The following is a 15,785-nucleotide window of genomic DNA, read 5'->3' as shown; positions in this document are numbered from 1 at the left end:
GGCAGTCGGTGTAAAACTTGTGCCAAATCAATATGCAGATCCAAGGTGGATCTGCTGTGGTGACTCTGAGTGAAACAGGGGAGAAGCTAAAGGGACTTACTTACAAAGAGAGAGCAGTTTTTCTTGTCATCGTGAGTCCTCTGTTTGCCCAACAAAAATGTCCAACACTAACAAAAAGGCTGGAGGTGACAGAAACAGAAATGATGCTATTTTCTTTGGGAGTGATGAGGATGGACAGGATTAGGAATCATATCAGAGGGACAGCACAAGGTGGATAGTTTGGAGACAAAGTCAAAGAGGCGAGATTGAGATGGTTTGTGCAGATGCAGAGAAGGGATCCAGGGTATATCAAGAGAAGGACCTCAAATGCCACGGACCCAGAGAAGTAAAAGTCTCTGAAAGCCTGGATCTTAGTCTTGAGCCATTACAATCACAAACCCAGACACTCAGATTCTCAGGTGCTGCAATCAGACATTTCTACCTATTGACACTTAAATATAAAAAAGTGATTCCATTGTTTTAAGACCTTCCCTTTAGCTCCTTTAAGTTTTCAGAAAGCTTGAAAGGAAAAATGTGTTCACTCTTTGCGTACCATATTATCAATTAATGTTTGCTTTTATTATTTATGTTATTATTATTGTTGTTATTATTATTGTTATTGTTACTATTATTTATTTTATTTATGTATTATTTAGTTATTTATGCAGGTAAACTTTCATTCTGTTTGTTGTGGGAAAGGACTTGACAAGACGAAATTAATAACCAAACAATGATCAGCAGTGATCACTTCCAAAAAATAATACCTTTATCAACCCAGTTTAACTTTATGATGGTGTGGCACCCTGCAGCATTAACAGGCAAAAATTATTTGCTGAATCTATGTTGTATTAGCACAGCCACAGTGCTTTTCAATTATTGTCTGTTAACCCCCAGAAGAAGAAAACATTTTGCAACATTGCACCCCCCCCCCCCCTTCAGTGACTATAAATAGTATCATTTGTCCATAAAATTGTTATAAGTACACCTCTGCATAATATTGTATCCTTATTAACATTAAATAAAACAAAAAAAGAAAGAACTTCAGATCAACCTACAGCAAAGAATAACTTTATTAACATTATTTTTCAGTCTTAACAGAAAAAAAAAATTTTCATCACTTTGCTTGAAATAAAAAAAATAATAATCCTGAAGCTATAAACATTTTTTGACCGACTGCCATTTGATACTGAAAAACAAAATTAAATAAAATCAATAAATAATAATAAATTCAAACTGATCAGAACACTTATTCAGAGCACAATACAGTACTATTCAGAATAATAGTAGTGCTATGTGCCTAAAAAGATTAATCCAGGTTTTGAGTATATTTCTTATTGTTACATGGGAAACAAGGTACCAGTAGATTCAGTAGATTCTCACAAATCCAACAAGACCAAGCATTCATGATATGCACACTCTTAAGGTTATGAAATTTGGCTATTAGTAAAAAAAAAAAAGTAGAAAAGGGGGTGTTCACAATAATAGTAGTGTGGCATTCAGTCAGTGAGTTTGTCAATTTTGTGGAACAAACAGGTGTGAATCAGGTGTCCCCTATGTAAGGATGAAGCCAGCACCTGTTGAACATGCTTTTCTCTTTGAAAGCCTGAGGAAAATGGGACGTTCAAGACATTGTTCAGAAGAACAGCGTAGTTTGATTAAAAAGTTGATTGGAGAGGGGAAAACTTATACGCAGGTGCAAAAAATTACAGGCTGTTCATCTACAATGATCTCCAATGCTTTTAAAATGGACAAAAAAACCAGACGCGTGGAAGAAAACGGAAAACAACCATCAAAGTGGATAGAAGAATAACCAGAATGGCAAAGGCTCACCCATTGATCAGCTCCAGGATGATCAAAGACAGTCTGGAGTTACCTGTAAGTGCTGTGACAGTTAGAAGACGCCTGTGTGAAGCTAATTTATTTGCAAGAATCCCCCGCAAAGTCCCTCTGTTAAATAAAAGACATGTGCAGAAGAGGTTACAATTTGCCAAAGAACACATCAACTGGCCTAAAGAGAAATGGAGTAATATTTTGTGGACTGATGTGAGTAAAATTGCTCTTTTTGGGTCCAAGGGCCGCAGACAATTTGTGAGATGACCCCCAAACTCTGAATTCAAGCCACAGCTCACAGTGAAGACAGTGAAGCATGGTGGTGCAAGCATCATGATATGGGCATGTTTCTCCTACTATGCTGTTGGGCCTATATATCGCATACCAGGTATCATAGATCAGTTTGGATATGTCAAAATACTTGAAGAGGTCATGTTGCCTCATGCTGAAGAGGACATGCCCTTGAAATGGGTGTTTCAACAAGACAATGACCCCAAGCACACTAGTAAATGAGCAAAATCTTGGTTCCAAACCAACAAAATTAATGCCTCGCAGATGTGAAGAAATCATGAAAAACTGTGGTTATACAACTAAATACTAGTTTAGTGATTCACAGGATTGCTAAAAAAGCAGTTTGAACATAATAGTTTTGAGTTTGTAGCGTCAACAGCAGATGCTACTATTATTAACACCCCCTTTTTCTACTTTTTTTACTAATAGCCCAATTTCATAGCCTTAAGAGTGTGCATATCATGAATGCTTGGTCTTGTTGGATTTGTGACAATCTACTGAATCTACTGGTGCCTTGTTTCCCATGTAACAATAAGAAATATACTCTAAACCTGGATTAATCTTTTTAGTCACATAGCACTACTATTATTCTGAACACTACTGTATATAAAACACTTCAATAGACAAAACAAAAATGAATAAAACAATTTGTGCTGATTTTTTTATTATTATTTTTTGTGATTTTTATTTATTTTTTATTTTTTTTTGCAGCACTTGCATCATCCAGCATGACAGAGACCATGTGTACTGCTACTCAGCTCATCAGCTAAGGTGCTCACTGGTTTACTGAAGCAGTATTCACAAAGCGGGATGATTGCTGGCAATTTTCGGCACGTTTTCGCTGAAAAAAACTCAAGCGGCTTATCTGCGTGATTAGAGTGTAATGTCTTGGGCTTCATGCTGTCCGCTGCCAACATTTTAAGACACAGTGATCTTTCCTCATCTCCCACCGTAGTGTGAAAAAAAATCCTACATAGAGCTGCGTTCCATTATGCTAACCAATGAGGAAGAAGGAGTCATTTTCTTACCACCGCTGTCGCTGCTGCAGTAGAGAAGGAAATGATCCTTTTGGCTGCGTGTGTGTACATAAAACGCACAGCAAAAAATGACAATAATATTCATGAAAACACATGGCGTAAAAAATACTTATAAGTCAAGTTATACTAGGCCTATTAACAAAATTTAAAAAGTGCTATAAAGGTTGAAGTCTCCACGTTCAAGGCACATTTAAAGGGAGTCTCAGAGTGCCGCAGATTGAGTGTTACGTCCGCTTAATTAGGTCATGCGACTTTTTACGTGAGGGCACGTCATTCGACTCCAGAGGGTTAAAAACTGAGTGACTGTACAATAAGACCAGTGAGGGAAGCCACCAAGATACCCATGACACCTCTTAGGGCCCCTTCACACATAGTACAAATAAGTACAAATCAGGGCGAATCATGGTATAACAGCTCGTATGAGCGAACCACGAAAACATTGAGCTGACGTCAGGAGGGACACGTGGTCGGGAAAGTGTGCACGAAACCCTCGCAGTAGGAACACAGTGCAAGCAGCTGGAGCATGTGTAACCACATTGTGCAGCTGCTGTGAAAAAAAATACATGCCACCCATGGGATTTGAACCTGCAATTTACAAAAGCTCTGATTGCCAGCCAGAAACTTTACCACTGCGCTAACATCACTGTCATATAAAAGGTGCAGAAAAATGCCTGAAATCAACAAGGAGATAGAAGTATTTAAAAAAAAAAAAAATCCACACGCCATAAAACAACACCGCATTTGATTAAATCCCTCTTATTGAGCGAACAATACAAGTATGAACCATCTGTTCCTCTGTAAATGACCCATGGTCACAGACATACAGTCATGTAATGTCATGAATGATGTAGGGCGCTCTTATCATGTCCACATCTGCTGGTCCAGTGTGTCCATCCGGCCCTGAGTGCATGTCGGCCCGAAATACGGTTGGGAAAATAAGTATTTGGTCCACTGTTGATTTTGCAAGTTTTCCCACCTACAAAGAATGGAGAGGTCTGTAATTTTTATCGTCGGTACACTTAAAATGTGAGAGACAGAATCTAAAAAGAAAATCCAGAAAATCACATTGTATGATTTTTAAATAATTAATTTGCATTTTATTACATGAAATAAGTATCTGATCACCTACCAATCAGCAAGAATTCTGGCTCTCACAGACCTGTTAATTTTTCTTTAAGAAGCCCTCTTATTCTGCACTCTTTACCTGTATTAATTGCACCTGTTTGAACTCGTTACCTGTATAAAAGACACCTGTTCAAACCCTCAATCAATCACACTTCAACCTATCCACCATGGCCAAGACCAAAGAGCTGTCTAAGGACACCAGGCACAAAATTTTAGACCTGCACAAGGCTGGGATGGACTGCAGGACAATAGGCAACCAAGCAGCTTGGTGAGAAGACAACAACTGTTGGTGTAATTATTAGAAAATGGAAGAAACACAAGATGACTGTCAACCTTCGTCAGTCTGGGGCTCCATGAAAGATCTCGCCTCGTGGGGTAAGGATGATTCTCAGAAAGCCCACAACTACACGGGAGGACCTGGTGAATGACCTGAAGAGAGCTGGGACCACAGTCACAGAGATTACATTAGTAACACATGATGCTGTCATGGTTTAAAATCCTGCAGGGCAGCAAGGTCCCCCTGCTCAAGCCAGCACATGTCCAGGACTGTTTGAAGTTCACTAGTGACCATCTGGATGATCCAGAGGAGGCATGGGAGAAGGTCATGTGGTCAAATGAGACCAAAATAGAGCTTTTTGGCATCAACTCCACTCACCGTGTTTGGAGGATGAGAACAACCCCAAGAACACCGTCCCAACCGTGAAGCATGGGGGTGGAAACATCATACTTTGGTGGTGTTTTTCTGCAAAGGGGACAGGACGACTGCACTGTATTGAAGGGAGGATGGATGGGGTCATGTATCATGAGATTTTGGCAAATAACCTCCTTCCCTCAGTAAGAGCATTGAAGATGGGTCATGGCTAGATCTTCCAGCATGACAATGACCCCAAACACACAGCCAGCGCAACTAAGGAGGGGCTCCGTAAGAAGCATTTCATGGTCCTGGAGTGGCCTGGCCAGTCTCCAGACCTGAACTCAATAGAAAATCTTTGGCGGGAGCTGATTTGCAGCTAAATGCAACACAACACAAATGGGATGAATAATCCATGTCACTTGACATACAAAGCACAAATGACACGGATCTACTCACCCTTAGCAAAAAGAAGTTTATTCAAGTGTACTATGAGTATACTTATTTATTTATTTATTTATTTTACTAAAACTGAGGAAGTATACTTGAAGGTGACTTTTTATAAACTATATTTTATATACTTAAGAATAATATAGTGAAGTATACTTGGCTTATACTGAAAAGTATAAACGAAAGTCTAAGTCTAAGTACATTAATACTAAGACTTACACTTATACTTAAAACTTATACTTCAGTATACTTTTTACATCTTTCTGCCACAAAGTACTAACACTTATTATTAGATATACTAAGTCAAGCCATTGACTCAAGTAACTGAAAAGAAGTCACAAAAATACAGATGTTTTTTTCTATGTAGTTATTTATTTTTGGTTCCAAAGGCTCGCACTTTTCTTTGACCTTTTTTGACAAGGAAGGACGTGAGTTCTCAGTTGAAGATGCTATGTTTACATTTTTATAAATAAGGACTTGATCTTGGAGAGACCATTATGTTTACATTCTACATGCACTTTTTCCTTTAATTTTCTCCACAAAGGAAGGACTTGATTTCATAGGTCTTTGTTTTTGAAATGTTTGAAAATAGATCAAACTTGTTTTCAACATTCTGTCTTGTGATTTTTTGTTTTTTAAATGCATCACACTCTTGTGTACATACAGTATGAGTAAACTTTAAGAATACTTTAAGGAGCATATTTTCGGTATATAAATAGTAAGCTACAAGGAATATGTCAAGCAAAATTAAAATATAAAAAGTAAAATAGTGAAATAACCAATGTGTATAACAGTATAAGTATACGATAATAAACTAAAAATAGGGACTCAAAGTATACAACTAGTACAATGCAGTATATCGATAAGTGCACTTGTGGTAAACTTTAAGCATAGGAGAGGGATATATCAAGTACATTGATAAGTATACCTGTGGTATACTTTAAGCATACAAGAAGGATATACTGTCATGGTCTGGCCCTCTTGGGGCCAGCTGTTATGATTTTGGACCTTTTTTTTTTTTTCCATGTTCTGAGCCTCTATGCCATGTCTTATTATCATTTTGTTTGTTTGTTGTTTGTTTCATTTATTCTCTGTGTATCTTTTCTTTGCCACATATTTTGTTTTGCTTTATTATTTATTATTTGCTTTCACTCTTGGTCCCTTAGTTACTTTAGTCATAGTTTCATTGTTTATCACATTTATTATATTATGCTTTAGTCACAGGATTTTGTTATTATTTATCGTCAGTGTTTTTTATCTGATTATGTTCCATTTGTTATGTATTGCAATTTCTGTTTATCAGTAATGATTTTCATCATGAGTTATTCTGTTACGTTTTTCCTATCACTTTGTTAGTTTCCATACTTTAGCCATTGTCAAGTTCTGTTCTAGTTTTGTTCAGCCAGTTTGTGTTTTCATTGTTTTTCATTTAGCTTTCATCTGTATATGTTTTCTGTTATACTTTTATATCGGGTTTTGATTTCTGTTGATTAGTCTGTTCCTGTTTGGTTCTGCTTTTGTATTGATTTTCTGATCAGTTCTAGTTGCTCTTGTATTTATGCTCATGTTTGATTTTGGTTCCTGTTGTTGTATTTCATTCTGACCCTGATTTCCATTTTACTCTGTTCTGCTTTTGCTGTTTGTTTCCACTCCCTCCCGCCCTGACATATACCAAGTACATTGATAGTATATAGATAAGTGTACTTGTTGTATACTTTAAAGTGTACTTTTGCAAACTTAAAACGAACTTTAAAATATACTTTTATAAACTTGAAATGTTCCAATTTAGTCCGAAAAAGTATCAAATTTGTGTACTTTCTAGTATACTAACAGTACACGGTCTGTAGTATACTTGCTATACTTACACTTATACTGAAGCATAATAAAATGAACTTTAACCCCTTAATGCCCATCGTCGCATATATGCTACAATCTCTGACTCAAATATGCAACTTACTAAATTGACCTGTATGCCTGTTGTGGCAAATTTGCAACATACCATCATTATTATTATAACATAACATAAAGTCATTACCAGAATACCCAATATTACTATCTAGCTTTTGTGCAAAAGTGAAATTAATAATCTCAACATTATTTACCATCTACTTAAAGGCAAAAACACACACAAAACATTTTTTATATACAGCTATATAAATTCCGGCGTTAAGGGGTTAAGTACACTACTTTTTACTAAGGGCAGCCGTTATATAGTAACCTATGTGGAATTAGTTTTGTATCAAAAGCTTGAAATAAAGTTTCTTTGATGTTAAAAAAGGGAAACAAAATCATCTGAAACTAAAATTCACACAACTTATTTTTGTTTGTCTTCAACAAAAATTAAAAGTGTGAAAGTAAAATGAATGCCAGAGAAACACAAAAACAATGAAGAACATTGCAATGATGACTTAAATGTCACTGAGGCTGGTCTTCCATTTCTCCTATATGTATTTATTTAAACGATTGGCATTAATCGAGCCTACTTTGGGCACCTTTGTTGTAACCGCAACCTTTATTTTGGAAAGACACGATCAGGAAGTGCGTGCGGAGTTGCAGTTATCTTGACACTGACAGCTCGTCATAAAGCAGCTGTCAGCCTGAGTGGAAGCAGTTCAGCAGCAAACCGTCCGCCGCGCTTTGGAAAATAAGACTCACCATGTTTGAGCTGAACGCCGTATCTCTCATAAACGACTTATCAGACTCTTTGGACTTTTGGAAGCTCTAAACATCATTTTGGCTCAGAACTTTCGGCCTAGTTTTGATTTAATCCTTCATGTGTGATGGCTCAGGTCGCGTCATTTGATGTTGGAGTTTTATTTGTCATTGTGGTGACAGCGTCTCTGACAAACGGTGAGCAAAAAGCCTGATTAAATTATCTCACAGTTTACTTTATGCACTGTCAGTTTACCTTTTGGGGTTTTTATTTTTATTTTTATTTTTTATTAATCATTTATTCTGTAAAATGGTAAACAATGTTGAAAAGTATTTATTAGAATTTGGGAGATGTTGAGACTTTTTCAAATGTTTGTCACTGACAGTGTGATAATCACATTCATCAATGTGTTAAATTTTAAGTAATGTTTAAAAAATACAGGGGAAAATAGCAAATTCTGAAACCAGAGAATGTTTGCATATTTTTACTTGTTAAACAACTTAATTTATGACTTGATAAAATACTGAATAATGACAGAGAGAGGAGGCGGTGATGAGATCTTCAATTTGACACAACAAAAGGCCCAAATACATTTATTATATTTATTATATACATTATATTCACACTGAACAAATTGCTCACAAGAAAACGTTTTCCATTCCACTTAATTAAACATTCTCAAAGCTGTTACTGATCAATTTATCAATAATCCACTGAGTTCATTACATCTGATGAACTTGTCAATTTTTTAATGACTGTTAACGGAAAATGAAATGCTGCTTTACACTTGCTTATGATAACTGAAAATAAAACATTTCATATATATATATACATAGATAGATGTTTTTTGTCATTGCATTTCTGTAATGAAATTCTGGTGGCACTTTCCAAACAGCAAGACAAAAAAAAAACAAAAAAAAAAACACAACAGCATCTTTAAAAAAAACAACAAAAACTTCACGGGATGGCAAGACCTTCTTTAAAAAAGGTGCTTAATAAATTATTAAGGTGCTTAATGCTTACATATAAAATTTTAGACATTCCAGAGGTCCAATAAAAGTAGCATTTGATGCCTCCCCCACTCCCTATTTAATTGGCATGTCAACCCAAAATCAGTTCCAACAAAAGTAAATATGTGAGGTATATGTATATTTTTATTCCATAATAATAATAATCATCATCATCACCATTTCCTTGTACTGGCCAGTAGAACACCACTCAAACACAGTGGCAAATGAATGGAATTGGATTAGAATGGGAATAACCCCCTTGTTGTGTCTGATGATTTGCAGACTTTAATGCTGAATTATGGTCGCAAATAGCCAGTGAAATTCCTTTTGAGGTTTACCGGCGACACATCGCCGGTGTGTCGCCGGTAAACCTCAATTTGCGACTGTAAAATCCGGCATTAACGTCCACAAATCATTAGACACAACAAGGGGGTTATTCCCTAATTACATGTGCAATAACTCTGACCACCATGTGTAATAACTGAAGTCCTATTCTGCCTGATCCAGAATATATATTTATTTGTTTTAAATAGCTTGTATAAATCTTCACTTATTTATAACTCACATTTTTCACTTAGTCTGCTAAGTTAGTTATTTGCAAGTCACACGCAGTAGCTTCTTTTTTATCTTTTCTTATTCTCAAACTCAGTTGCAGAGTTGCACCCCTAATCTCGGTGTATGCTTATAATTCTGTTCTATTCTATTCTATTCTATTCCATTCTATTCTATTAAAATGACTGTAAAACAGAATTACTCATACTCATGTTATTCTAAAAATAGTTTTTGAGGTACTGCGATTTATACTCTGGGGAAAATTATATACCAGCAAAAAAAAAAAATGTATATAGAACCTAATTTTCATGTAGATTATCAGTAAAGTTGAAATTTATCACATATTTCATTTATTTATGAATATTTATCAGGTTTTCATAATTTTTAATGCTTTGATGATGCATTAAATGTGCCTAAAACAGTTGCGCAGTACTGTGTGTGTGTGTGTATACACGTATATATACACACACGCCTTACATTTACATAACTATTTTTGTTTTATACTATGCCAGACTTAACAATACTGTTATTGTTTGTGTTGCTCTAGTATTTATTTTTTTTTTTTAAATATGCTTTTGTAATTTTTCCTCCCATGTTATCAAAAATGGTACTGAGTATCGGGTATTTTCCGACGTATTTGTATAAAGTTTGAAACTCTAGTAAAGTGACAGCCCTAAAGTATACACTGACCACTTATTTAGGTACATAGTTCTCGTACTGGGTTAGACTTTTGTTTGCTTTTAGAACTTTCTCAGTTAATCTTACCATACATGGCACAGATTGGATAAATTTCCTCAGTGATCCATACTTTGGTCCATACTGACCTGATAGCATCGCACAGTTGCCGTCCCACAACACCAACACCAGCCTAAAGTGTTGATGCAGCCCAGAACGGGTTTATGCTTGATTTCACCAAATTTTGACCACCTGCATGTCCAAGCAGAAATAGAAACTCATCACAACACAATGCTTTTTCGAGTCATTCATTGTCTAATTTTGGTGAACCTGTGCCGACTGCAGCCTCTGGTTTCTGTCTCAGGTAACACAACATGGCACCACGTGTGATCTGCTGCAGTCTGTTGTGCATTACCCCTCGCTCACACTGCCTCCGGTGTTACCGTTGCAGGGTACGGATGCGGGCCCCGCAGAGAATCCAAGTCATTAAAAAGATACAAACCTCTCTCAGTGGCCACGGAGCTCTGCGGCTGCAGTTACTGAGACCCTGCGGTGCTGAAAATTTTTCCGCAAGAAGTCTATCCTTGCAGACCGCCAGAGCGCTCCACATCAAAACAGCGAGTGTAGTCTATGGAGTTGTTGTCAGAGTTGGCCACAGGTCTGCACACCAGACAGGGGGCAGTGCAAGTGCATTTACCGAGCCCACAGACTTGGTAAGCCCATCGGAGGCAGTGAGAACGAAGCCTAACGCCTCGTTCTCACTGCCTCTGATGGGCTTACCAGCCAACTCCGGCCACAAGTCCAGAGACTCCGCTTGCTGTTTTGATGCGGAGCACTCCGGCAACCGGGGGGTGGGGTGGGGGAACCACGCAAACACGGGTAGAACATGTAAACTCCACATAGTTCGCTTCCCACCTGGGACCCAAACCAGTCAGTGTGGTTACAACAACCATGCAACTTAAATCATCTTCCTTCTCCATTCTGATGTTGGAACTTCAGCAGATCCTCTGGACCATGTCCAAATGTATTGACTGCTGTTTCATTCCAAAGTCATGACAGGAAGTTCTTACATTGCTGTTGTGCTCAGGTTCTTCATCCAGCAGACATGTGGTCCACAGGAGGGAGGTGGAGGCAGCGGGGCTAAATGCACTCCAGCCTGCCGCTGCTGGTTCTAACCTTGAGGTGACGTCCTGTCCCACCTGTGACCAGCTCAGGCCCAAGAGGCGTGCTAAGAGGTGCACATGTTACACTTACAAAGACAAGGAATGTGTGTATTACTGCCACCTGGACATCATCTGGATCAACACACCAGAGTAAGTCCCAGCAGGCAGCAGATAGCAAACTGCCTCAAGTCCTGAGTCTGTCATGTTGGCTGGAACTGTCATGTTCCTGTGTGTGTTTGTTTATGGTGACATTATCCTGCATTGTCATATTCTGTTTCCATCCAAAATTTCTGTGAAAATTCCATTGTTGTCCTTGTTTTGATTGTAATTTAAGGTGCGTTCAGGAATATTCCAGAATTTTCTGCCTCCTTATGGAACTCTGCATTCACTGTTCTAAAATATTTAGATTCCAACCAGTAGCGTTTGCTTTGTCCACACGTTTGTGCGCAGCTACATGCAAACTGTTTTTAGGTCAATGAAAACTGAACTTTTGCAGAACTCTTTCCAGGGTAAAGATTCTCAGGAACTCCACTGAACTCATGAGATGTAGATGAGGAAAATGAAAACAAGTGTGTGTCTTTATTTCCTTTGCTTAATGTCAAACTGTTGCTTTTGATGTTGCTATCTGGACTGTTTACACACTTTCACATACACACAGATACTGGACCTTGATGCACCGTTGTGGTGCCCGACAACCGGCCCTGAATTGGTTCAGATACTAGCCTCTCTCTCCTAGCCTGTGATTTGTTGGCGGCCAAGACGCTGACGCCAGCCCATGCATCAGCCTCACGTTGATGCAGCGCGAGCGCTGCTCTCCTATTGGTCATTTAGGAGAGGGAATTCTAGCGCTGCTCTCTTATCTCTTAGTGTGAAATCTCACTCCAAAATGGAGGCCAGTATCCGACCCAGTTCATAGCCGAGATGGTTTTCAGCAGTGGTGGGTAATCCGCTAACCGCTAATTATCAAAGATAATGTTTTCATTATTGGATTATCTTTTTAGATAACTTTGAAAAACATTATCGGACTAATTATCTTGCGATAAATTTTTGTCAGATAATTTTTAGACCGATAACTTGGTAAATAAAGCTGAACAGGTACAAACATTTATGAAATTTAAAATTAGTTGAGCACCTACTTGTTAAATGTTTCATAGCTGATGTGTAGTTCTACCCTCTGCAAACAGAGGAGAGCTACTTCAAGAAGAAACCGCTCTATCCTCTGCAAGCAAAGGAGAACTGGTCCCCCCCAAAACAACTCATTTCTTTTAACCCCATACTAATACAAGGGCAATACCTTCCAAGTCATCCAGAGGCATACATTTTTAACTTATGGTTCAACTTTTAACCAAACTAATTTCGGACAAGTTATTTAAATTAATGTCATGTCTGAAGTTTTATAAAGTGAAAATATCAGATATATGTTTTAGTTTTAAAGTAATGCGCTAATTTTTAAGGTTTTAGTGTGGATATATGCTGTGCCCAGCAGTGCATTCAGTAATCATTCAGGTAATCTCAGTACGTTCACGACATGAGAAATGCATTTGAAACACTCTGATCAGGCTCTACGGACAACAGCATTAAACTCTAGTGCCTAAAACTCTCGTAAATATATTTTCTGGGTTTATAGACATTGTTATTGTGTCTGCGTTTATTAAATTCCACGCATCTTAAATGTAGCAGACACGGATTATCTGGAAATTTGTTTTGGCAAGTTTTCAAGGTCTCTACTGCCATCTACTGGCCAGTAGTGTTCATGGCAGTATTGGCCCTGAAACTGGGCTGATATATTTTCAATCACTGTACTCGGCTACAGCTCAAAATGTACCACAGAACCACACAGTGTAAAAGTTCAGAGCGCACAATTTATGTTCTCACACACATTGTACATTCAAAAACCACACGTTGGACTCATGTTTCCAAAAGCAAAATGTAAACAGAAGCTTTTTTTTTCAAACTTAATTTACAAAACCCTTGATGAGAGTATGGAACCCGGGAGAGGTCTCCTGGTTTGTTGGCTAATAGCCAACATTTATGTGTCAAGACAATATTGAGTGCACGTTTTACAAATTGTGGCCATGTTCAAGTAGATTGTGCCCTTGTTTTACTCAAACGATGCTTAAAACATGTGCACAATATCATAAAACGTGCACACAATATAATAAAATGTGCGCACATTCTGTCCACATGCAAAAAAATTTGCGATGACACTTCCAGGGCTCCGTAAAAATGCCTGTTTTTACAAATAAAAAAACTGAATATTTTATAAAAGCACATTTATCTGTAAACACCAACACACGACACGTGTCACATTAACGTGTTGGTTTCCATAATGAATGACTCAACCAGTCAGTGTTTAGCGGAGGCACATTTTACCCAGAATCCTTTGCAATCTGTTTGTGTTTGTTACAAAATTTCAGAATTAGTGCATTATTCAACATTAAAAGATATATGTTATATTTTAACTTTGTACAAATGACAGAATTGACATTAATGGAGTTATTTTATCAGTATTAATTTTATTTATACACCAAACCATAACTCAGCATTGCTTTATTTTCCAAGACCTCCGCCTGATGGGAGCATTGTGATTGGGTAGAGAGCTTAGCTTTGTGGCTGCTCTCAGCTTGCTTCTGTGCTGGAAGCCATGTAGTAAACAAGAGCTTCCAGCAAGGGGCAAGATGTTCAAAGACAGAAGTACTGGCTCATTGTTTGGGTCTGTTGTCACTTTTGATGCTACCAGAAGTGATCGTGGTGTTAAAACTCAAATTCAGCTTGGTAGTAGTTGCAAATGTACCAGAGACTATACTGGAATTTATCAGTTATCTGTAAATTCTGATACATTTTTGGGTGGTTTATTGATTTATCTTTATCAATGAGAACTTTTCAGTTATCTGATTATCTGGTATTGAAGTTAATTTTTTGGTTATGTGTGCCCACCACTGGTTTTCAGGCTATGGTTAGCCTACTGGAACCAGTGGTGACTTTTTTCAGGTTTCTGATTGGCCAACATGGTGATACATTTAAGGTTATATCACCACCTAGTTCTTTGGCATGCTCTTGACAGCACTTGGCAACATGCTAGCATTTTTATGTGGAAGATATTTTTTTAAAACAGCGCTTGGGTTGATGATATTTTTTATTTTACTTTTTAAATACAAATGCGGAAAATTCACGTTTTTAAAGATGGTGTTCATGTGGCCTTGGTGAGCATTTATTGTCATTTAAAATGAAGATCTATTGTTCTCCATTGCAGAGACATAGATGTTTAAATTAATTACTATTAAATAAAATGTTTCTACAAAGATGTAAATGAAAAAAAAAGTGATAGAAAATAGCTGAAAAACTGGAAAGATCAGTGATGAAAGCTCTTTCTGAGGCAGAAATATGCTTATTATGGAAAATGCGGTATGTGGTCATCTGGGAACTGGAAGCTTCTGCAACATATAAGAACTGTATATATTTCTTTTTGTGATAAATCAATCAATTATTCTGGAGAACAGATCACATGTGGCAGACAGAAAATACAGAATCACTTGTGCTACACCAGAGGTCTCTTTCAGTTTGTAACCCCTTGTTCACAAAAGCTACACAAGAAACTGAGACAAAACAACCAGCTGTCATTCATTTTTCAATCAGAGTGGGTGTTTTAGTTACAAGAGACAAGTGGTTGCTGTCAAACAACCTCTCCCCTCCATGAATCTGTGTGGATCCAAAGAGAACAAATTATTTCATGAATACGATTCAGTGTTCCATTCCTCACTAACTTCTGTAACACTTTACACACTTGTGGTGTCAAACTAACTTTTCTATAATTCTATAATTCCTGGTGTTGTTTTAACTTCCTTTCTTAAATAGTGGCATCACATTAGCCCTTTTTAAATCATCAGACAACTCTCCTTCATCCACAGATCTGCTAAACAAAATATGCAAACGGATATTTGAGACTGACGGAGTCTGGATTAAATGTCTTATCCAACTTTGATTGCAACATTTTAGTAACGCCCTCAGTGAGGAACATATCAGACACCTCTTCATTTTCATTAATGCCTGCTCTTAATTCAGACATATCAATATGACCCCATTTACAGCCGGCATTAAAATGTATTTTTTGTAATCTGATACAGGGACAGATCGTGGACCAAAAACCCGCTGAATGCTGTTTTTGAATGCTCTATTCAGCAACAAGTGACTAGCTACATAAATCTGTACCAGACCATGATTAAAGGCCCCTTCACACATAGTACAAATAAGTACAGTACAAATCAGGGCGAATCACAACAGAACAGCTTGTATGAGCGAACCACGAACACATCGAGCCGACGGGCAGGC

The 15,785-nt window shown here is 37.5% G+C and overlaps 1 protein-coding gene across 1 annotated transcript in view; it reads left to right on the top strand.

Annotated features, from left to right (window-relative positions):
• The first annotated feature begins 8,029 nt into the window (after positions 1-8,029).
• LOC117508003 (endothelin-1) overlaps positions 8,030-15,785 on the top strand; it is a 28,504-nt gene continuing 20,748 nt past the window's right edge. Inside the window, exons 1-2 of the mRNA XM_034167717.1 lie at positions 8,030-8,253; positions 11,381-11,606. Coding sequence (XP_034023608.1) covers positions 8,184-8,253; positions 11,381-11,606 — 296 coding nt within the window. The 5' untranslated portion in view covers positions 8,030-8,183. The remainder of the gene's footprint in view (positions 8,254-11,380; positions 11,607-15,785) is intronic.

This window comes from Thalassophryne amazonica, chromosome 3 (assembly GCF_902500255.1).
Source record: "Thalassophryne amazonica chromosome 3, fThaAma1.1, whole genome shotgun sequence".
In the NCBI taxonomy this organism is placed as follows: Eukaryota; Metazoa; Chordata; class Actinopteri; order Batrachoidiformes; family Batrachoididae; genus Thalassophryne; species Thalassophryne amazonica.
The sequence above is the reverse complement of the archived record's forward strand: the minus strand, read 5'-3'. Positions and strand labels throughout refer to the sequence as shown.